This window comes from Acomys russatus, chromosome 22, assembly GCF_903995435.1.
Source record: "Acomys russatus chromosome 22, mAcoRus1.1, whole genome shotgun sequence".
In the NCBI taxonomy this organism is placed as follows: Eukaryota; Metazoa; Chordata; class Mammalia; order Rodentia; family Muridae; genus Acomys; species Acomys russatus.
Window position 1 is genome coordinate 17,093,324 of NC_067158.1, and position 22,934 is coordinate 17,116,257.

At 44.6% G+C, this 22,934-nt stretch overlaps 1 protein-coding gene across 11 annotated transcripts in view; it reads left to right on the forward strand.

The window, feature by feature from the left end:
- The window catches only part of Ikzf1 (IKAROS family zinc finger 1), an 89,169-nt gene that overhangs the window by 55,687 nt on the left and 10,548 nt on the right, over positions 1–22,934 (forward strand). For 7 of the 11 annotated variants that reach the window (XM_051165048.1, XM_051165041.1, XM_051165044.1 and 4 more), the window contains exons 4-7: positions 4,117–4,176; positions 12,034–12,294; positions 17,285–17,452; positions 21,655–21,780. In XM_051165048.1, the coding sequence (XP_051021005.1) occupies positions 4,117–4,176; positions 12,034–12,294; positions 17,285–17,452; positions 21,655–21,780 (615 nt within the window). The remainder of the gene's footprint in view (positions 1–4,116; positions 4,177–12,033; positions 12,295–17,284; positions 17,453–21,654; positions 21,781–22,934) is intronic. The other 4 variants (XM_051165049.1, XM_051165042.1, XM_051165051.1 and 1 more) reach the window with 2 other exon arrangements.

A 22,934-nucleotide genomic window follows, 5' to 3' on the forward strand; every position in this document is an offset into this window, starting at 1 on the left:
CCTAGCCCTCTTCCCTGCCTGCTCTTCACAGCCCCAGCCTTATCACTCTTGCTGTTTTAACCACATCTATAGGCTACCCCTTCTTTGGATCAGTGAGTAATGCCAAGGTAAAGTGTAGACAAGTTAGTAATAGACGGATGACTTCTCTGGGATGGAGGGGCTAACATGAGTTAAAGATGAGGCTATAAAGTCAAGCTACAGTGTATTTCTTAAATTCTCATAAATACAAATCTAAGCCATTTGCCTTCTGCAGACGATGGTCATCGTCCTCCCTAGACATTGAAGTGGAGCAGAGGTCCTCCCTGTCATTCTGAAAAATCTCAAATCGTTTTCAGCCTCTCCTTGGGTGCAGCATCAGGAGCCACTCATGAGCTGCACAGCTAATGCAGACCAAAGAGTATGGTTTCTGTAATGTCAGCCTGTTGTCCATAATGTACACAGATTGGACAATTCAAACAGGGTTCAGAACCCAAGGGAATTACAGCGTATTGTACAGTGGTGGCCACAAGAATTTGGGGATCAGAAATCTCTAGCAGAGAAACTTGATAAAGATGCATTTTGTGATTCTTAAAAGACTTGTAAAAAAAATTTTCAATGCAACTAAGAGTGATGGCAGACACCACTAATCCCAGCACTCTGCAAGAGGCAGAGGCAGATGGATCTCTGCGTGTTCAAGGCCTGCCCAGTCTACATAGCAAGCTCCAAGATAGCTGGGACTTCACAGTGTGATCCTGACTCAAGAAAATTCTTTTGTTATCTGTGCTATTTCATGAAAACAGTGGCTTAAAACTAGGGGTAAGACTGGCTGAGAAGTGAGGACAAAACCAAAAGTAAATCGGGTAGCTCCTTGAGTGGAATGAGCTGTTCCTGATGGGTCAGAATATAGACTTTACAGGGGTCATAGGGCAGAGCCTGTGCCTGCAGACCACCACAAAAGAGCAAGCAGCCAGTAACTGTGTCCTGACTCATAGCTGCTGGGAGCAGCCTGGTAGTGTTGTCAGATGGCATTGTGGCCGGCCACCTCTGATAGGACAAGGCACTCCCAGTGACCCCTGAACTTACCTCCTCTGTGTGTGCATGAGGAATGCCAGGCTTGGCTGTGAGGACCACACAGCAGGCACTGCCAGGGCAACAGTATTTGCAACAACCTGCACTTTATTGGTTGGCCATGTGTTTGTCATTTGGGAAACTATGTTGTTAATTCACTGTGTACAGACAAGTATATACATATGCATGCGTGTGCACACTCGTCTGTGAATGTGTGTGGAGCTACGACAACAACTTAGACATTTCCCAGTGCCTTACAAGCACCCAAAGAAGGTTGCTTGCAAAAAATGTGTCTTTAGAATTATAAGTGCCAGATAAGTAGCCATGACCTCAAATTTTCATATTTACATGCTAAACACCATGCTAAACACAAGCTGTAGAACTTCCTTTGAGCCAAGATCATTTACTGCCAAAACAGTGATGGTGTCTACCTCAGAGGCCCACAGTGAGGCTGGGAGACTGTCTGTGGAAAGTGGCTTATATGTACCCGACGTTTATAAAGACCCACTGAGCTGCTGCTATAAGAGACTGGATTTCAGCACAAATCAGGGGTTTGCTGTTTGCTTTATTTTCTATCCACTTAGCACACCACAGAATGTGTCTTCTGAATGCAGGCTGTTGTATGAACCAGTGCATCTGTATCAATTCAACTTTGCTATGCCAAATAGAACTTAGTAGTAACTAGAGCTATTGTGTTTCTAAACTTTTCATAGATTTTTGTTAAGGATGAAAATTAGCACTCTTTTAAAACGAGCAAGTAACACACCATCATGGTCTTTACATTAAATAGTAATGTGCACAGTGAAAAGTGGCGGACACTAGGATTGGGGAACACTGTATAAATCTACATTTTCTAACGGTATGTAGACTAGAAGCTATCTCATTCTTTCACCTTCACCCCACTGTTTACCAGTAGGTGTCCCCCAACTGCTGTGTTGCCCACAAGCATACATACAGTATGTGACTAAACGGTAGCCATGTGGTCAGAGGGATGTGTTAGGATGGTGACCTCCCATCCTGACATATCAGCATTATCTTCAGCACTACCACCATCTCAACATGTCACCTACCCAAAACTTTCATATTGTTCCACCTACTGTATGCCTGTCTTAAAAAGGCAACGTGAACTCTTTTGTTGTTGTTGTTGTTGCTTTGTTTGTTTGTTTGGTTGGTTTTTGAGGGGGTTGTTTGTTTTTGGCTTTTTAAAATATGGTTTCTCTGTGCAGCCTTGGCTATCCTGGACTCACTTGGTAAACCAGGCTGGCCTCGAACTCATAGAGATTACCTGTCTCTGCTTTTGCCTCCGTGCTGGGATTACAGGTGTGTGCCACCTTACCCACCGCAATGTGAACCTTTAACCTGTAAAATACATTTGCATTTTTTCATGACTTCTAAGGTCCCTGTGATACAGAAGTAACCAAATTGGAAAAGTTTATATGGAAGGTTCTGGGTTCAGTAAGGGTGACAAGTAGCGTTCTGCCGTTGGCTGTCTATATCCCTAGCTAGACACATTGACTTATGAACACTTTGCATTACTTTAATTATTTTGGGTGGTGGAATGCCACTGTCTGCAGAACAGAGGACAACTTGCAGGGGCTTGAATTCGGGTCTCAGCTACCGAACTCAAGTCCTCAGGCTTGGCAGCAAGCGCCTTCCCCCCTGGAGCCATCTTACCGGCTCAACGAACTAAGTTACAATGGCTCTGGTGGGATGCATGGTGTTGACTTTAATCGTAAGATTTAGACCAGGAAGCAAAACAAATAGATGAAAAGCAGCTTCCAATGACATTTCCTTTACTGTGCTTCTACATTATCCCAGTATTTTATTGTTTTTTGTGAAGAGGACTGAGAGGAGGTGGAAAGTGCTTGCTGTGAAAGCGTGAGAGGCCGAGTCTGGATCTCTAGCACCCATGTAAAATCCAAGCATGGCAACGAACACCTGAAACCCCTACAGAGCCAGGTGGAGAGGCAGATGGACCTCTGAGCTTTCCAAATAGCTAGTGCAGTTGAATTGGCAAGCTGCAAATTCAGTGAAAAGCCCTATTCCTAATTTTATTATTATTCATTTATTATTATTACTATGTAGGGATCAATTATAGAAACTACAGGCATTGATGTCTCCACAGCCATGTCTACACAAGTGTAAACAGAACTGCATATGCACTATCCACAAATACATAAAGTTTTTCATGGGGGAAAGGGAAAGGGTCTGTGGCCGAGCAAATATGAGAAACAATGATTTAAGCAAAGTTTGATATCTATATCTGTTTCCTGAAGTTCTTCAGCTTTTTCCTGCTAAGTTGATAGCTGGTCCTACAAGTTTAATTTAGCCAGCTACAAAATTCTCACTACCACTCTTGGAAAAAAAAAACCATATGTGTGCACACCTGCTGTGTGTGTGTGTGTGTGTGTGTGTGTGTATTAAACAGTACACACATATACACAATATATACCAAGTCTTATAAACAGGAACTCACCAGGAACTGCCTACAAAATAGAGTCCAAGCATGGAGACTTGGTGCCATTTCTGAAGGCAACTGCTAAGGGAATGCCTGCAGCATTTCTTTTGGAGGAAGTTTTCCCCAACCAACATTTTGATTGGAAACTTAATTTCCTTTGGATACTTTCTAAGACCAAAAAAAAAAAAAGAAGAAGAAGAGCATTTGAGGTGCAGTCATCTACCTGTGAGGGGCCACACTGCTCTGGCAGAGATGTGTGCTCTCCCGTAAGATGCTGTGATGTGGCTGAGATTGTGAAGCAGCACCACTGAGAGGCTCCTCCTGGTTCTAGAGTCTCTTAAGGTACACTGCTAAAGCTGTTGAGCCCATCGGAGCTTGCTCACAGTGGTTCAACACGATGAAGCACAGCGTTGAGACCCTTGGGTTCGGAAGTCCTGTTCTGAGCAGTGGCTTTTCTGATGCCTGTATGAAGACCAAGAATAACAAATTAGCAGCTGGTGGTGGTTTTATGTTAATAATGTGCCTTTTAAAAGCAGCACTGTCTTCTAAGCTCTTACTATGTCTGTGATGATTATTACAACCTGGCTTTCTTTTTGCCTTCTTTATTGCAGTTGCATATGGGGCTGATGGCTTTAGGGATTTTCATGCAATAATTCCCAAATCTTTCTCTCGTAAGTATATGCCTTGCTTCTAGAAAACAGTAGCATGTGTTCATTTCATGGTCGGTTCCATCACACAAACACCACAACTTGCATGTTCTCTCATCAACACCTTCCTTGAGAAACATGAGATAAAGTAAATGTTTGCCATTCTGTTATTAAACACCCATCATCGGGCACATGATTGATATAATAAAGTACAAAGGTAAAGGGTGAGGGGGTTGCTTGATTGGTTTGGGTTTTGTTTGTGAGGCGGGGTCTCCCTGTTAGCCCTGGCTGGCCTAGACTGCTCTGTGATGCCCAGGCTCAACCTTAAATTTGCAATGATCTTCCTGTCTCTGCCTCCCTGGAACCAAGCACACCCACACCCAGCTCACCAGTAAGATTTTGATAGTGAGAAGTGTAGAGAACATAAAAGCAAAGCAACAGTGAAGAAAGAGCTAACGTAGCCACAGTAAGCTGTCGCCTAGAGGCTGCTTGGCAGGGCCTAGAGGCTGCTTGGCAGGGCCTAGAGGCTGCTTGGCAGGGCCTAGAGGCTGCTCCTCGGCAGGATCGGGATTAAAGCTGCGATCAACAACTTTGTGGTCCATGCTTCCTGTCAGTATCAAGCAAACCAACATCTTTTCAGATAACTTGTGCAATTTTGTGTGGCAGGGGGAAGAAGGTGCGCCCTCTTTCCCCTGCTGTGGAGTGGTAGCCTCAGAGCAGAGAGGAAAAAACTCACAGGTGTCTCCACATGAACACACACCCTGTTAGCATGCATGCGGGCTAGCCTGCTTTCCTCTTAGCTCTCATGCCAAAAACTAGATGCTCATGTAATATTTTAAATGTGTTAAAATTTGAAAGTGATAACTATATTTTGGCAACCATAGGAGTATTTTTACAAATAGAGAAGGCCTTTTTTATACAAGTGAAATTAATATGAAAGTGTTATGAATTTTTAAACCCCTTAGGTTTTCAGTCTCCAGACCTTATATCAATAAAAGTTTTAATAGTGTGATGCGGCACTAGAAAACAGGCCATGTTGATATCACTTTGAGGAAGGATTTGTGTGTGTGTGTGTGTGTGTGTGCATAGTACTTCGGGGCAAACCCAAGCACATGCTCTACCACTGAGTCACACGCTAAGATCAGCCTGTTGGCATTGTACTATTTCAACTCTATTATCTTGAGGTGTCAGCAGCAGTGAGGGGAGGTTTCTGATGTCCTGCTATCAGACACTATATGAGAAGTTCAGGGCTCAGCAGGACCCATCCATCTAAGAGTGCCCTGGTCAAAGACTAGGTTGACTTCTCTTTCCAGAATGTAAGAAGTTTATTAAAATGTTTCTCTTATTAATATCCCTTCAGTTCAACTATATTCCTCTGGCTTAACTTGAAGATAAGAACTGGGCATTTATTTATTCAATGTAGGCATGTGATGATGCACTCATTAACGTTTTTATGTGTGAGTAGATGTCAATGTGTCAGGGCAGGAAGTCATGTTAGTTGTGAGACGAACAATCACATGCTTTGGAATGTTTTGATAAGCCAGATGCACATAACAGTAAGGCAGCACAGTCTAAGACATGTTTTCATTAAGCCTGAGGAGTGGGCGAAGCCCAGCATAGCCTAATGTCCAAGCAGATGGGTGGAGTTTTCAGGGCGATGAGAGGTTTTCTGAGACATGATCGATGTTTTCATGTATTTCATGTCTATATACTTATAAAATGAGTTCTTAGTAGTAGTGCTATCTCTTTTTATTTCCCCCTTCCCCTTAGCATCCCTAAGTTGTAAATAGCTTTTTGGAACAAATGGTTGGTTGATCCTCAAAACTCCACCCAACAACAACCAAACTGTTCTGGGCCAATATTGCCACCTTGTGGTCATGCCGGAGAATTGACCCACATGTTCCTAGGCACCTCCCTTCTTGAAGCTGAACTTTTTTTTTTTTTTTTGCCTCCTCCACCATCTTTATCCTGATTTGATTCCCTAGAAACCTGAGCAAAATTAAAATATGCCTGTAACTGCTTTCTTTTTATAATTGTACACTTTTCTGGTATATTTTATCTCTGAAGTCATTGTATTTAAAATCCTAAAGTATCAAATAAGATTATTTCTAAACATATATTTAATTAAATAGGAACTCTATTTTTTAAACTATTTTTAAATGATATTAAGCTACAGAAATTTTTCTAACTAGTGATTTCAATTTGGTTTTTTTTGTTTGTTTGTTTGGTTGGTTGGTTGGTTGGTTTGGTTTGGTTTGGGTTTTTTTGAGGCAAGGTGTCATGTAGCTCAGGCTAACCTAAAGCCTCCCATGTAGTTAGTAGAGGATGACCCAGAACTCCTAACCCCTTGCCTCTGCCTCCAAAGTGCTAGCATTGCAGGTATGTACCACCATAACTGGCTTCATAAATCTTCAGAGGAAACAAAAACACCAGTCTGCACATATACATGTGTCTCAAATCTTCACTTAATTACCACAAATAAAAATATACCTCACATATTTTTATTCCATTTCTCACTAGTTACAGTTATTGTAAAGATGCATCTTGACATTCACAGCTCTCACTTTCAATGTAAGATGCTGAACACTTCATTTACCTAGTAGTCTAAACCCATGCTGAAAGGACAACTTCAGAATTTTTTTCCAATAGAAAAAAATCACATTCTAAGTTCTGAAAATCAAACTTTTCTGGTAAATAGGAAGATGCATTCTAAAAAGGGAGTGACAATGAAGTCAACGTGGCATCTGTCAGCAAGAGCCTGTCCGTGTGCATTAACACCTCAGCGTTAAGAATGTTCAATTATTCACAAGGGAACAGCACACTTGGCAGTGAGGCCTCTGGCCTCCTGCTGGCCTAAGTTCCTTGGCTTCTCCAAGTTCTTGTATTTTAACCTTTTTCTAGATGCTAGAGGCCTCGCCACACCCCGGGGGGGGGGGGGGACATTCTCTTGAGACAACAGGGCTGCTACACCCGTGGTGCACCTCTAAAATAATGAAGTTTTCCTCTTCCCCCTTTTAAGTAGCAACAGAGAAGCAAGGTGGCTTTTACTGGGGGCTTGAAAACATCCATGTTAATATACGCCCCATTAGTAAACACTCAAACGGGGCCTAATCCATTATCTATTGGCTGCTGGCTGAGCACAGGGCAGGCTGAACCTAGAGCCTTCCGGAGAAAACACTCACAAGACTCCACTCACATTCTATATTTAATCAGCTCAGTGTAGCACTTCATCAAGTTCCTTGTCATAAGTAGTGCAGTAGGGACAGAGTTTACAAAATATTTGTAAGTCGATTCCCTTCATTCAGAGTGATCGCAGGAATACCCCCGCAAAATAGCTGTAGACAGAGTCCCTCGTTTCCATGGACAGCCTCTTCGGCCGACAGAAATCTGTCAGATTTCTTCTGCTTAAGTGGCACTCACTTTGCATTTGTCCCCCAGAGATATGAGGGCCTTCCCCATCTTTGGGTCAAAAACCCCCATACTGCAGGACTCTGAAATTCCTCATGCTGACAGGGGAACTTGCCTCTCACCAACTCCTCTTCTCTCTGGCCACTCTCCCTCTCTTAGAAATCGCAGACCTTCCAACTCAAAACATGGTGGGGTATGTCCACATCACACCAGCCAGCTCCCAGCACTGGAGCACTCAGCAGTTGCCATGAATGTATGTAGGGCCTGCTGTGAGCCCCTGCCTTGCTTCTACTACTTATGGTCCTTGGCCCTGCACACACTGTGTCTTCTTTCCCAGAAATACAAACCTTCAGTCTTTTTAACTGAAGGTTAAGGGTGATGCTGCTCACCCTTCCCATACCAGTCAATGGATCTCTCTCTCTCTCTCTCTCTCTCTGTCACACACACACACACTTATATATAATTATATATATATATATATATATATATATATATATATATATATATTTCAATTATATATAGAATTCAAAACATTACCACTCCAGTATAAGTCAGATCAAGTAAGGTTGAAATTCTTGCTATATGTCCTTAGCAGCCATCCATCTATTTCTTCCCTAAGTTGTATCTGGTGCCCACACTGATCCCAGGACAACTTTTGAACAACTTGCATGCATGCCTCTGAGCCACCTTTCTCTTTTGGTTTGGTCACAGCTGGCAGCAGCACCACTCTGTAGGGTAGAAATGTCAAAGCCCAGCCTTCAGTTTCTGTAGTCACACTGATTAATGGTGGACACTGAGTGGCTTTGAGGAAGCCAGTGGCATCCATCACATGTTTTTTTTTTTTTTTCACCCGCTTCCTCTCTGACTCTCTCATGTTTTTTCTAATTTATTTATTTTGTATACAGTGCTCTGCCTATGTGTACACCTGCACACCTTAAGAGGGCACCAGATCTCATTATAGATAGTTATGAGCCACCATATGGTTGCTGGGGATTAAACTCAGGACCTTTGGAAGAGCAGCCAGTGCTCTTAACCTCTGAGCCATCTCTCTAGCCTGACTCTCCCTCATTTTACCAGCAGCCTGCTAGAGTAGAACTGCTCCTGGTATGAGAAGCCAGAAGGTCATTGGTCCTGTACCTGCTGTCCTGGCCTTCTCTGGGAAGCACCCACATAGACATCAGTGACATCTGCCACAGAATTCCCCCAAAGGATTGCACAGGAACTATGCTATTTTCATTCATGCAGAAAAAAAAAATGCTTACGATTGGCATCTGTACCCTGTATGCAGTGTCCTGAGGAAAGCAGAGTTACTTCCCTTTTGACTAGCCTCCTGTACCTTAGTGGAATCTAGTAGAGTCAAGACTCTGCTAGGGGGATTATCGCACCAGGAGTTCTCCTGCAATGTGGCTTTTGCCCAGCTGTGTGTGCTTCTGGTTTATTCACTTTGCTACAGTTCTGTATCTTAGCTGTCAAGGGCAGAAGAACTTGCCACACCAGCCATGATTTTCTCCATGGAGTCTTTGGCTACTTAGTCTAACATAGAAAAAAAATATGTAATTGAAAATAACCAGAGGTTGAGATTTTTGTAGCTTTATCATGCTTCCAAGATAGCAATTTTGATGTAGTCTATGGTCTGTCACTATAACAAAAATCCCAGATACTAGGTAACATATAGATACAGGTCCATTTACCTTGTAATTGTATAGGATGAGAAGTCGAGTGTGGCGTTTGCATCTGGTAAAGGCCTTCTTGCTCCATCGTAACTAAGATGAGGCATTATGTGGCTAGTCAGAGCCCTTGTCTTAGCCCAGGCCTGTCTTCCTCTTCCTACAGAACACACTATAGTCAGCTTTGCATTACTAAGTGAAATATCCAAGGCAAGGAGTTTATAGAAAAATGTGTATTTAGTTCTGGCTCTAGAGGTTCCAGGCAAAGAGCAGGGAAGCCATTGGTGGGAGCAGCCAATGCTGACGATGGGGAGCATGTGTCAGAACCAATCACACATCAAGAGTTGGGAAGCAGGAAGCAGCTGGGAGAACGGAGCCCCACCCCCCATTCTAAGGGGACACCACCAGCCATCTGAGGACCTCCTACTAGGTCCCTCCTCAGAACAGGTTCTCAACCAGGGAGCCAAGCCTTCCATGAATGAGCCTTTGGGAAATGTATATCCAAATCATAGCAAAGTGTGTACAGACACCGGTGAGTTCGAGCCTACCCCCAATGACAACTAGGTATCCTGATACCCAAGAGCCCAGGGTCATCGAGCACCGTTGTATAAACAGCAGACCCCTCCTCACTTGACACATAGAATCTGGCCTCTGAGGGAAGTTTAAAAGGACTGCTGATATGCAAAGTCTCAAATCAGAATCTTCAGGGGAAAGCACGTTGAGAATTCCCCATTGCAGAATTCCTCAGTGTCGTCCTGTGCATGTGCTGAGTTCGGCCTTACAGTACATTCTCACTGCCAGGACCTCAGAGCCCATGTTCCAGTCTGTCCATCTCATCCCATTATTTGTCAGCAAGTCCTTTCCGCAAAGATCTAATGGGATAATGATAGCACTAAGTGGACACTGGGGACTGCTGTGCTGTGGTTGCCTCCCACATCTGCCATTTGCTAGCTGTGTAACCACAGCAAGTCCTTTGACTAAACTGCCCCTCTACCACCACAAAATCCAGGGTGCCAGTGGTATGCCCTTGTTGAGTTCTTGTGTGGTTGAACGGCAAGTGCCATTAAATTACCAGAGGTCTGGTATAAGGTAAGTGCCACAGATGCTGTTGGTATCAGGCCGAGGAGCCTTATGCTGTGGAAGGAGTGCAAAGGGGGCAGGAAGTCATTTGCTGCACCCTGGTTCCCGTCCCAGTGACCTGCCACTTGCCTCAGTCCTCTCAGCTGCTGGAGGCTACCATAGTTCCTGCATTTATCGATGAGGAGTGGAGGCATAGAGAAGTCCAGTGACCTGCCCAAGATATCTGCGCCTTTAAATAAAAGAGCCAAGCCTCCAGGCCAACCATTGTCCTCTTGGTGTCTGGACTTCAAATGTTCCAGTCAAGAGGAATGTGGTGAGGAAGATCATCTAGCAAGTTGTGAACCAGGTTGGCCACTTAAACTGTAAAGGGAACTTGGATTTCCACCGCCCCCCAAGAGTCCATTCAAACACACATCTGAATTCACCCCAGAATCTAGAAACCAGCAAGGGCTGGGGAACCCAGGAGTACACACTTCAGACACGCTCTTGGGTCATGTTCTGGCTGCTACTCTAGGGACCAAACTTTGAGAATCCTTGGCTAAAAATGCTGTTCAAAAACTGTCAAATAGGGGCTGGAGAGATGGATCAATATAGAAGTACTTGATGTTCTTGCAGAGGACCCAGATTTTGTTCTAAGCACCCACATTTGGTGGTTCACAAATGTCTATATCTCTAGTTCCCGAGGCCCTGACACCACCACCCCCGACCCTGCACATGGTGTATATATAAATATGCAGGCACCTACACATATACACCAAATGAAATCAAATAACTGTTTCTTAATTATGTCAGATAGTCACCACACAGATTATTTTACATAGAAAAATGTAGCTCCCTAGGACTTAGAAACGTGTAAAAATATTGAGAGAAATCACTATTTCTGGTATAACTACAGTTTTACTGGCAATTGCATATGGGATTCATCAATGTACCATTAGTGTTTCTTGAAAATGTATATGCAATGTGTTATATTTTCTTTTTAAAAATAGGTGAATAATGAAACTACATGATTAATGCAGGGTTGCAGTGTCAACAGCAGTTTTTATCTTTCTGTTTGAAAAACTCTTAACCTGTTATATTCATTAACTGTTCCAGCTAACCAGGACACAGGTTGAGGCATGCCACTGTAAGATAAAATGGAAGCCAAGTGCATAGAAAGTGGAACTTGGAAAAAGGAGTTGGGATCAGGGCTCCAAACAGCAAAGATCTGTCCCAAATTCATTGTGTTATACATCAGAGGGCTTTTGGGGGCCTGAAAATCACCTCTTATGGGTTATGCTGATGCTCACTAGTCCTAAGGAGGAGGTTGACTACATATCCAGTCATTACCTACTGCTCGATGCTCACATTGTGAGCACATAGGATTCAGTCCCAGGTCCCCCACCACACCCCTGATGTCCTACAAGCCCCTACTGATATATATATATATAGATATAGATAGATATGCATAGACATATAATTTCTATAAATAGCCCCTTCCTGCTTTACCAGATGCTCCCTGCCCGGACCTGCCTCTGTCCCTGCACCCCCAGTGCATCCCATAGGTACCATCCATGCTCTCTGAAGGCCTAGTGCATGCACAGTGCAAGCTGCCCACCCTGAAGTTCAGGCTCAGAACTGCTCAGAAGCTCAGATTGTCTATTTGATGCCTTGTTGCTGCTGTGTTGCTTTCTTGTGACTTGTTTTTGCAGTGACACTGAATGGCCTCCTGTGTTGTCTCTTTCAGCCAGTAATGTTAAAGTAGAGACTCAGAGTGATGAAGAGAATGGGCGTGCCTGTGAAATGAATGGGGAAGAATGTGCAGAGGATTTACGAATGCTTGATGCCTCAGGAGAGAAAATGAATGGCTCCCACAGGGACCAAGGCAGCTCGGCTTTGTCAGGAGTTGGAGGCATTCGACTTCCTAACGGAAAACTAAAGTGTGATATCTGTGGGATCATTTGCATCGGGCCCAATGTGCTCATGGTTCACAAGAGAAGTCATACTGGTAAGGCCTGGCATAGTTTTTCCTTTAGTGTCTCAGGAGGTCCTGTGGGTGCTGAAGGAGCAAAATGTACTGTCAGGGGCTGGGGATGCAGCTGAGTAGTACAGCACCTGCCTAGCACATGCCCGTCCCTAAGTTCAAGGTGCAAGAGGAGGGTGGGTAAGGGAATGTGGTCTTGAAGCATGTTTGCACTTGACCAGCAGGACAGTGGTCATGCATAATTGGCTTCCAAATTGTACTAAGGCACAACTTTCTTATTCTGGGGCAGTATTTGAAAGGTCTTCTCATCATGTTACCCACCAACCCATCAACCCTATAAACAAAAGAGAAGGTTAACAGCATATGTGTGCCATCTTCTTAGAGCCTGATATAATACACACTTTAAAAAAAAAGTCTCAGCCACGGTGTTGACTCTTGTGTACAAAGCATCCACCCTTCACAAGACAAGACCAAGAGCTAGAGATCCACCAAGACTGACCTCACAAATTGCCCCCTGAGAAACTTGAAATGAAATACTTGTTTTAATCTTGTTGATACTTGGTGTTCTCTGTTCAGAGGTGTTAGTGAGTGGCAGCAAAACATTGAGGTTTGTTGGTTTGTTTGTTTGTTTTCAGAAAGGGTGTAGGTCAGCATGAGATATGAATTCTGGGTTAGCTGGCCATGTTGCCGTAAGTTTTTGTCCCAGAGCAGTAAGGAACCTTCTGGCAAACATCTGTTGCAGTGGGAAGTTTGCAGGCTTTGGGAAAATGAGAAAATGCAATAGTCTATTCCAACGTGGATAAGTGTGGAGTATCCAGGGTTCAAGAGCCATGCCTACCTCTGCTAGTGGCAATGTGTCAAGCCTGCCCACCTTCAGTTGGCTATGCAACTTTGTCCCACCTCTCTCCCATAAACAATCATGTTTATGCACAGTCAACTACCTCTTCAGCATAACTGTCACTCCACCATCGCTAAGGGTACTAAAGAGTTCCTAGAAAACATTAATGGTGGTTGGTGCGCTTGTTTGCATGTCATAGGGTTTCTTTAGAACTAAAGAGATATTACTCTTCCTTCCATGGAAATTTCTTGAAGGGTAGGTATAACCTGATGGGTTCACCAACTCTCATAGCCACAGAAGGCTTACATGTAAAACTTAGACACTCTGGGCCATCCTACCTATACATTGGCTTCTTTGGGGCATGGGAAGCTAGCACCTGCTACTGCAGTATCCAGGGGAAAGAAGAAAAACAAACAAAAGCAAGTGATAGCAGGTTTCATAAGACACTCCATAAGGCTTGAAAATGACAGCCTTGTCTGTTTCTTACATGGAACCCAACAAGTATGTGTTATCCAAAAGGAATCAGGAGCCAGAACATGCATGATGCAGAAATAATGTTACCAAAAAAAAAAAAAAAAGAAAGAAATAATGTTACCAAGGAACGTAGGTATTTCCAAGGCTGTGATTTTATATGTGAACAGAAACAGTTTCCAAAATTATATATCCATGTGTAATATATTTGGAAATGATATACAAGATGAATTTTTAATAGATGTTCATCTTCAACCAAAGTTTAGCTTTAAAATTAGGTAAATTTGGCTTTTCTGAAGGGACCTTTTAGTCCTCAGATTGCCCATGCAAATAGACCTGGCACAGCAGCCCTAAGAAGACCAAATGTAGACACCCTGGGTAGAAATAAAAACTGCATTTAGCCAACTAGGTTTGAATGATTAGACATGACAGGCAGGTTCTATTTTCCAGGTCTGGGTGGAATGTATCGTGTTTGGTCTCTGCATTCTTACATTTACAGCAAGTAGTTAGACTACTTCCCCCTGAGTGAAGGGAGCTGTGAATCACTTGGAATCTTGAGAAAATGCAGGTTCTAATTCAGACCCTGGGATAGTCGGGAGAGCAGGGGTTCCTAAGAAGTCCCCAAGAACACTGACCGTGCCTAGAACCTGGACCGTGATAAGCCGGTGGCGACATGCTGTTGAGGAGCAGACAATAAGCAGAGCCATCCATGCATCCTCTCAGGAGCTTATGCAGGATGTAATGCCCCATTGACAAACACAGGACATGCACCAGAGCCTCTCTGTACTCCCACTGCCCATGACCCAGTCAACCAGGCTCATGGCTTCCCAACCCTTTCCCTAGTAAACAGAGATCTGAGGGGCACAGCCCCAGTTTCTGCTCCTCTCAGGGGTTAAGTTCCACTGCTACCATTTTCTAAATGGTCGGTGGTCACCAGTATGTCACTTCCTCTTGGGTGCTCAGTTGGTTTCATGTTTGTTCAAGTGTCACAACCTCAATATCCCCACCAGGATTTTAGGGTGAGTATGAGACTCACCCTGGGGTGGGGGTAGGAAAGCTCAGGAAGTGAAGCGGGCCCCACCTAGGACATTATTATTCTGAATAGTAAAGACCAGGAAGTGGCCTGATCAGAACAAAAAAGCTGCCTCACTGTGGTCCCCACAGGCATTATAGTGACACATCTGTTCTTGTATGCCATACTTTTAAAAAATCTCTTTTCTTCAGGCAGGCCCTTAGAGGTTCTACCAACTTAAAGAGAGAGAGGATTATTACCCAAGGAAAGGATCTCAAACATTGTAACAGAGTACCTCTTCATGAAAAGTGTGGAGTGCCTGGGATAGAAATTAAATTGAGATTTTTGCAGTATCTAATTCCTCAATGTAAGTAGATACAAGCTTAGAGAAACTTGAACTTAGCTACAGTATCAAGCTGTTGTCCCTTCAGGAAGCAGGTCATTGCCACTGGCAATAGGGAGGGATGTGGTCTGTATCTTAAGAGCCAGCTCTTTGGACACACCCTCTTATGTGTACCACCTCCATTGGGTGGAACACTGTGCGGTGCATTTTGGAAACACGGCCCTCATGACTCCCCACCTTGATCTCTATGTTCATGCCCATACAAGCAATTGGAAATCAGTAGATTTGAAGGAAGCCTGCCTTACCCTGCTTTATGGCAGGGATTAAGACACCAGGCAACCAGCCCCCAGGAAGGTGCATTGACTCAAATGAGAAAGTCAGTCTCAGTCCCCAAAGAATGCCCACTTTCCCTTCCTGGAGAAGGGCAATGTGCTTTTAAGCATCAATCCTCTCTGCCCAATGGCCAGAACAGCAGCTTTGCCTTATGTTTTCCCTACCACCAAACCAGACCAGGGAACGCAGCACATGAGCACCTCCCCAGCTCAGAAAGGGGTCTTCCAGCTGGTAGGTGCCTGGCTTTGCCCACTTGGATCACCAGGAGTGTCTCCTGAACATTTCTGTTGCATGGGCTTTCCCACATAGCCTGAGGGCCCACTCCTCTCTGAGTAAAAGCTACAGTGTTAGGCATGGTCCCTCAGCTGGCTCTCCCTTCAGACAGCAGCCACTTGGTTTTCCTCCATTTATCCAACTGGAGCTGAATACTTGGTGAGCAACCTCAGCTGAGTGTGCACTTGGGACTCAAAGACTTGGTGATAGTTAGTGAGCTACTTTGGTTACTACTCTCCATCCTCCTTGACTTTAAACAGTGTCTCTATGTTCTGCTGGGTCTGATCCAGACAGGAATTTTGGGAAATACTGAATGTCTACTGCTTAGTATCAAGACCCCTCTGACTGCCCTACAGTTCGTTAAATATCATTATAATGAGTTTTAACTTTTGCATTTGCACTGCCCACTGAAAGAGACTTAGAGATAATCAGGAAACTCAAGTGCCAGTATAGACATTAAAGTTTAACCTGGCATGGGTTTTTAGCAACACTTCCTGAGCTCTTCTTCCGAAACTGTGTTAACAGCCTCTTCTTCTCCACCATTACCCAGTTGGGAAAACGTTAATTGTGTGGTTTTTAACACATTGTTTACTCTTAAGAGATATGTATCTCAGGACATTATTTTCATACATAATGGTCTTTTAAATGAAGCATGTTTGTTCTTCAAAAGCAGCTTTCAGACTAAGGAACATGACGAGCACATCATCCTGAAAGTTAAAGGCTGAGTTAGTCTGACCCCTGTGTCTACCCAGCAGGACAGCTACCCAATCCTTATTCACAAGCACCTCCTGCACCTGCTCCAGACCCAGGGTGTAAGCTGCAGTTCATGGCCACACATTGCAGGGGCCCTGGGCTATCCTAGGCACAAACTGAGCAGCCTCCTTGGAAACTGCTTCAGTGACAGCAAAATCTACCTGGAATACAACTTGTCCACTGAGGACATAAAACTGAATCTGAAGGATTTCCAAGTTGTGAAGCAAGGAAAAGGCAGGAAGTCTCAAGGGGACTCACCGTGCTGCCAAGTGCAGGGGCCTGGGAATTCCCTCCAGAGGGCAGACTGCAGATGCCCTGTCTCTTAACTTCTCATTTTATTCAATCTTTCTCCAATCTCTCCCTCTCACCCTCACACTTTCTCTGTCTGTCTCTCTCCTGATTTGCCTGCTTAGGGACAGACAGGTAATGGAGAAGAAATTGAAAGGGAAAATACAGGGAAAATGTAAATGAAAAGAAGTTATTATAACTGTTATAATGAAGTGCCTTTCATTTAAATATAAGAATGTAACGCTGAAATGAACTTGTGATCCTGAAATGCATTTTTAATGAGTTTCCTTTTTATTTTGCTGCTTCAGTGGCATATTTTAAAGACCCTTTGAAAAAAGCCACATTAAAAACCCCACCAAATGCCACAACACGCAAAATTGGATATTGGTTTATTCCAAAACTGCTGATCAGGAAGAGTGACTCTTCATCACAAAATGTTGCAGTCACTTTATTTAAATGAGTTTGAATTTGCATTGTGATGTGCCATTCTGATTTAGGGGGAAAAAATTAGATTTTCAGATCAAATTGACCCAGCCAGTGAAGCGTTAAGCAGCTGGCAGGTTTAGTCTGAAAGCCTCGTGTTCTATCAAACCTGCAGCCGGTGGAAATCACCAAGCCCATGGGAAACAACTTTCTTGCGGCCGTCCTCCTGAGCAGCTCCCGCACAGTTCTCACCAGGCTACCCTCTTCCCTTCTTGCTCAGGTGAACGGCCTTTCCAGTGCAACCAGTGCGGGGCCTCCTTTACCCAGAAAGGCAACCTGCTGCGTCACATCAAGCTGCACTCGGGCGAGAAGCCCTTCAAGTGCCATCTCTGCAACTATGCCTGCCGCCGGAGGGATGCCCTCACCGGCCACCTGAGAACGCACTCTGGTAGGTCCCCTGGGCATGGCAGGGATGCCAGGCCCTGGCTGTCGCAGATCTGGGGCCCCAGATCGTGTGTTCCATGTTTGCAGCCACTGCCCTTCCAAACGGCCCAATCCACAGCCTTCTGGGGGTGTTGGCTTCCTATCTGGTGACGAGTTTTTCCCTGTTGACCCAAGTGAAATGGGTGAGGGGTGTACACATAAGGAAACCCCACCTCCTTGATGTGTTTAAAAAGAGCTCTTCCCCCCCCCCCGCCACCACCGTGTCAGGTAAGTGGGGTTTTCTCTGAAGTGCACTGCTTATACCCTTAACTTCCCAAACACGTTTCTTTACATCCATTGTTATGCCACACGTATCACTGGCTTGTGTAGAATATAGTGAATAGCAGTAATCGACATAATTTTCCTTTCAGAGAGGACACAGGCAGGTTGATCGACATAGAACCCGCCAGCCCAGGGCATACCACCCAACCCAGACAGTAACTCCCAGGCCAGAAACCAGCAGAGGCTTTGATGGGACTGGCCGGTCTGGAGCTGTCAACAAACTGCAGACAGCAAAATGCCCCTGTAAAGATGTCTGAGATATTCTAGAGTCTCAGAACACAATCTACGTAGATGCCAGACAATTGCCAAAATGTTCTCAACCTGTCACCCAGACTCGTCTTTAACTAGATCGTGTCTTCTGCCTCCTGGGTGGCTTCCTATCCAGTAGCCCTGCAAGCCTTCAGGTCTGAGAGAAAAGGGTTTTGTCCAGCAACCATGTGTTAATGTTTGCTTGCGATATAGTCAACATGGTGTAATGTATACGGGTTACTTCCTGTTGCATGGTGTCATGTGCTACAGTGGCTTTAGAAGCACTCGGTAGATGCGCCTTATCCCTGCCCTCGGGTACCCAGCCATCACTTTGTCATTGCTCAGTGGCAGGAGGGAGGCCCTCATCCCATCTCCTTCCCGCTGCTAACCTCTTCCCAAACAGGACAGGTGCATCTCATGGTGCAAGTTATCTGCCTGCATCACATGTCCTAAGCCCCTCAACAGCATCGTGTGTGTGTGTGTGTGTGTGTGTGTGTGTGTGTGTGTGTGTGTGTGTGTGTGTGTGTGTATAGCATGGTAGAGTGCTAAGGGTCCCATAGGAACGGAAAGAGAAGAAAGCCTTTCCTGATCAGAGGATCAGGAGCGATTCCTACAGCAGGAGAGCTAGGCAACGTGTTCAGCCCAAACCGAGTTTGCATTAGGGGAACTCTAAACAGAGGAGAGCGGGACATTACTACAGTGCACATTTTAACAGGTGTTGCCTAGAGCCGGTTTATCTGGTTAGTGGTCGCCTGCACATGAGCATCTGTAGAGAAGGGAAGGACTCAGTTATGAGTCTTCTCCCCTGTAGTCTACTATCAAAGCTGACTGACAGTGAACATGCAGGAGACTCCCAAAAGCTTATTGCAAAAAGTTGTGATTTGGGCGAGTTTCTTGGCCCTGCCGACAGCGGTGCTGCCCTCCATTGAAGAGCCGCTTTCTCAAGCAGCATGTGAGTCAGAGTGTGACAGAGGACAAGCCCCTCCTTGTCCTAGGTGGAACACTAGCTCAGACCTGGGAAGGGTTTTCTGCAAGGAATGAGAAGAACTGAAGGCTTCCTGAGATGGAGGTAACACTGTCTATATGTGTAAGTGATGATCACGGATGCTCCACAAAGTGAAAGTGGTGCCGGGAAGAGAGTGGCACACATTCTTGGGTAGGCGGCAGGTGTGAGAATCATATAGCCCACCCCATGATAGCAGGTGACTTGGGAGAAAGCAGCTCCACCTCCATGTGACTTATGGAAAGTCACATAAACACAATTGACAGGCATCATGCGCTCACACTGCATCAGGCACAGCATCCCAAGCTAGTGGAATATTCAAAGACCCACCTTTAGGCTGACGCCAGCCACAGCATTATCGCCTTTTAATTACTGGTTTACAATACAAACCTTTCCTGCATATCCATCCTTAAACTGCAGATGGCAAAATAGCATCTTGTGACCTTGTGCAGGGTTTTGTGTTTTGCCTATATGCTTGCTCACTGCATCCAAAGCCTGGTGGGATCCTTCTCTCAGTGGGGCTAATGACTTGAGTAGTTACGTAAAACAGGTGGTGGACTCCTGAAAGTTTATTTCTGTCACAGAGTCACCAATAAGCTGGTAGACATCCATCATAGACCTGGGGTGTCGGTGACTCTATTGTCTGAAAATAGAGCTCTGGGGGGAAAAGAAACACTTGTTTGCTTCTTACAAGTGATTTTAGTAGAATGGTAAGACTTCAGCCTTTGTCTGCAAACTCCAGGGTAAGCATCACATTTTCCTCCTGGGCGAATGGCCATGCCCACATTCCAATAAAAGCTAGAACCAACCTTACAGCTTTCCCTAGCATCTGGCGGTGGTCTGAGGTTCTAGACTCCAGGGTTGGCCCTCCTTTGGGAACTACAAACTTTGTTAGAGATGGTTTAGTTCTTGTGTTCCAGTATTAAATAAATCATATATTGAGGAAAATCAGGCACCATATCATTTATACAGGGGGACAACTTTGATTCATTAAACCATCGAAGTTGTAAGTGTTTCAGGAAAGGGCAAGGAATAGGTCTTTATCTTGTATTACTTTCTATGACAATAGAATATAAATATGCAGCTTTAGACAACATTCATTCCATACCCTACATCATTGGTTCCTAGTGCTTGGGGTGCATCACTGTCTCTAGACAAAAGTTCTTTAAAGACTGGAGAGACGTCTCAACAGTTAAGAGCACTGGCTGCTCCTCCAGAGGACCCACATTTGGTTCCCAAAACCCACATGGCAATTCACAATCATCTGTAACTCCAGTTCCAGGGGGTTCAACTCCCACTTACAGCCTTTGCAGGCAGGCAGCAGGCAAGCAAGAGGTCTGCAGACATACATGCAGGCAAAACACCCATACCCATACCATTAAATTAAATAAAAATCTATTTTGAATTCTATAGGTGAAGCTTTGGTTTCCATGACAACTTCATAGCCTCTAATCACTTAGAAAAGACACTTAAGTAACATCAGATTAAACCAGCTATCAAGCATTCCTGTGTGGATGGCTTTATGTCATACTTAGAAATAAATCCAAAAGCATGAGAAACACAATGTTGGTGTTGAAGTTCTGAAAATCTACATTCCTCACAAAGTAACTGGAGAACGTTCTCTTTAAAAAAATGGTCTTTGCTGAAGTCTTTAAAAAACAGGCATCACACAGGCGGGCCCTTTGCTAGTTTTCTCTTAAAACGCTATTCATATATAGTACTCATATATAACTGCATTGCCCCCACTTAGAAGCCACCAGCCATATGTGGTGGCACTTAAGTGTTACTAAGTTAGAATTAAACAGGATTAACAGGTGAGTCCTCTGTAGCACTAGCCAAACTTGGAATGTCCAATGGTCCAGTGTGGCCGGGCCCTGCCCTGTTGAACAACACTGAACAGACATGCAGAGACCACTTGGAGCATCGTAGTGAGCTGTGATGGACAGAGCTGATCTGGAGGGTCCATCGTCCTAGTGTTCTTTGGGGATGGAACCGAGGCTTTCCACATACCCTTCCTATGCAAAATGCACTGTATATTCTCTATGCCTATGACAATGCAGTTTGGCTTATCCACATCACTTCTCATTTTGTATTTTCATATTGTACGCTTTTAAGCAAGAAGATACAATTTAGAGATATTCATTTCATTAAAGCCTTTTCCTGCCGTGGTTTCCCTATAACGTGACCTCATTTGACCTCCTGAATTTTCACCTTATTATTGGATATCATCCCAATGCGGGGCCAGCCTGGTGGGAGGCCCACCCGGACGGTGACTCCGTGGTCTCCTCGTGTTTCTGTCCACACTGGAGCACTGCAGTGGTTTACTTTTTCCCATTAAAAGGCACACTTGAGTGACTTAGAAAGGAGTTTGGTAGTTACTGTGACGAAGCAAGAGTCATGAATTCTTGGTAGAGTCAGTAAGACACATGAGCATTAACATTTTTAAAAATTCATTAATTTTGTCTAAGTCCATAATAGTCACAGCTCTCAAGAGAAAGAGAGTGCTTTTTTGTCTTCTTTTTTTTCTTTTCTTTTTTTTTGGTTTGCTTGTTTATAAATTCGTTGCATGCATCCCATTACCCAGAAGGCCGCTGTTTAACTATAGTCTTAAACTCAATTTGTGTTTTCTACAGTTGGTAAGCCTCACAAATGTGGATACTGTGGCCGAAGCTATAAACAGCGAAGCTCTTTAGAGGAACATAAAGAGCGATGCCACAACTACTTGGAAAGCATGGGTCTTCCGAGCACCATGTACCCAGGTAAGTGCTGAGGCTCCCTGCCGAGCTGGGCCCCTGCCCCCCCCCCTCCCAGCACCTGGGTCAGGACGGGCTCTGTCCAGGAGGAACTTCTGTCCAGTGTCCTCAGCTTTCCAAGTCCTCCCCTGACTGGACACAGCCTGTCTTAAGGCCTCCCTTAACAGTGGTGACCCTTGTAAGAGTCTATGCTGTGGGGTATTTTTGTTGTTGGGGTGGGGGTTGGGGGGGAGTGATTTTTTTTTTAAACCAAGAGGAAGTAGCTAAAATAAAGAGCCTGCCTAGTAGGCAAGAGTGGGCTTGATCCCCAGTACAAGGAAACAGACAAACAAGCCAAGCTAGAGTAGTGTAGTGATTGTTTCTTTGTGTTTAAAAGTCCAAATGAGATTCGAGTCTTTTATTTTATTTTATTTTTTAACTAATTACTTATGAAGGTCTTCAAAGAGCTGTTGGGCTGGGACTAAACCTTGGTTTAAACTAAGCTTTGAATATCCGTACCTGGGGAAATGAGGGCAGGACTTGTTAGCAGGCCTGGCAGCCATCGGTGCTGAGGCTGTGGGAAGGGTGCTAGAGGTACTCTCTGAACACTACCTCGTAGTGAGAATCGGTTTCACCCTAAATTCCTAATTTGTCCTGGCTGGCGGTCAGGTGACTCAGAACACTTCATGCTCCGGTTCTTTCTCAAGAAGTGAGAAATTACTCTTGCAAGAAGCAGCAAGCCTAACCCCGGCGTGGCCAAAGAGCCAGGCACCGGCGTTTAGTTATACCAGGTTCTTCCTATCTCTGCCACACGCCACATTAAGATACACAAGATGATCATAGACCCCTGGCAGTCAAGTTTCCATCATTGTAATGGGTGTCTTAGACAACCGGTTAGAGGCAGTTCTTACTGGAACTTTGGAGATTTCAGCCCATGGTTGGTTGGCTATATTGCTTTGGGCACATCATGTTGGGAGCGTGAGTACACTGAAATCCCTTGTCGGGGGAATAATCTTACAAGCCAGGGAGAAAGAGAGAAAGAAAAGCCTAGGGACCCATATGTTCCTCTTGGAGAGCACATCCCCAGTGAGTTAAGGACCAACCCCCCTTGACTCCACCCCCTCAAGGTTTCCAGCATCTTTTACCTGGATCACCCAAGAACAGAGGCCCCCAACATGTGG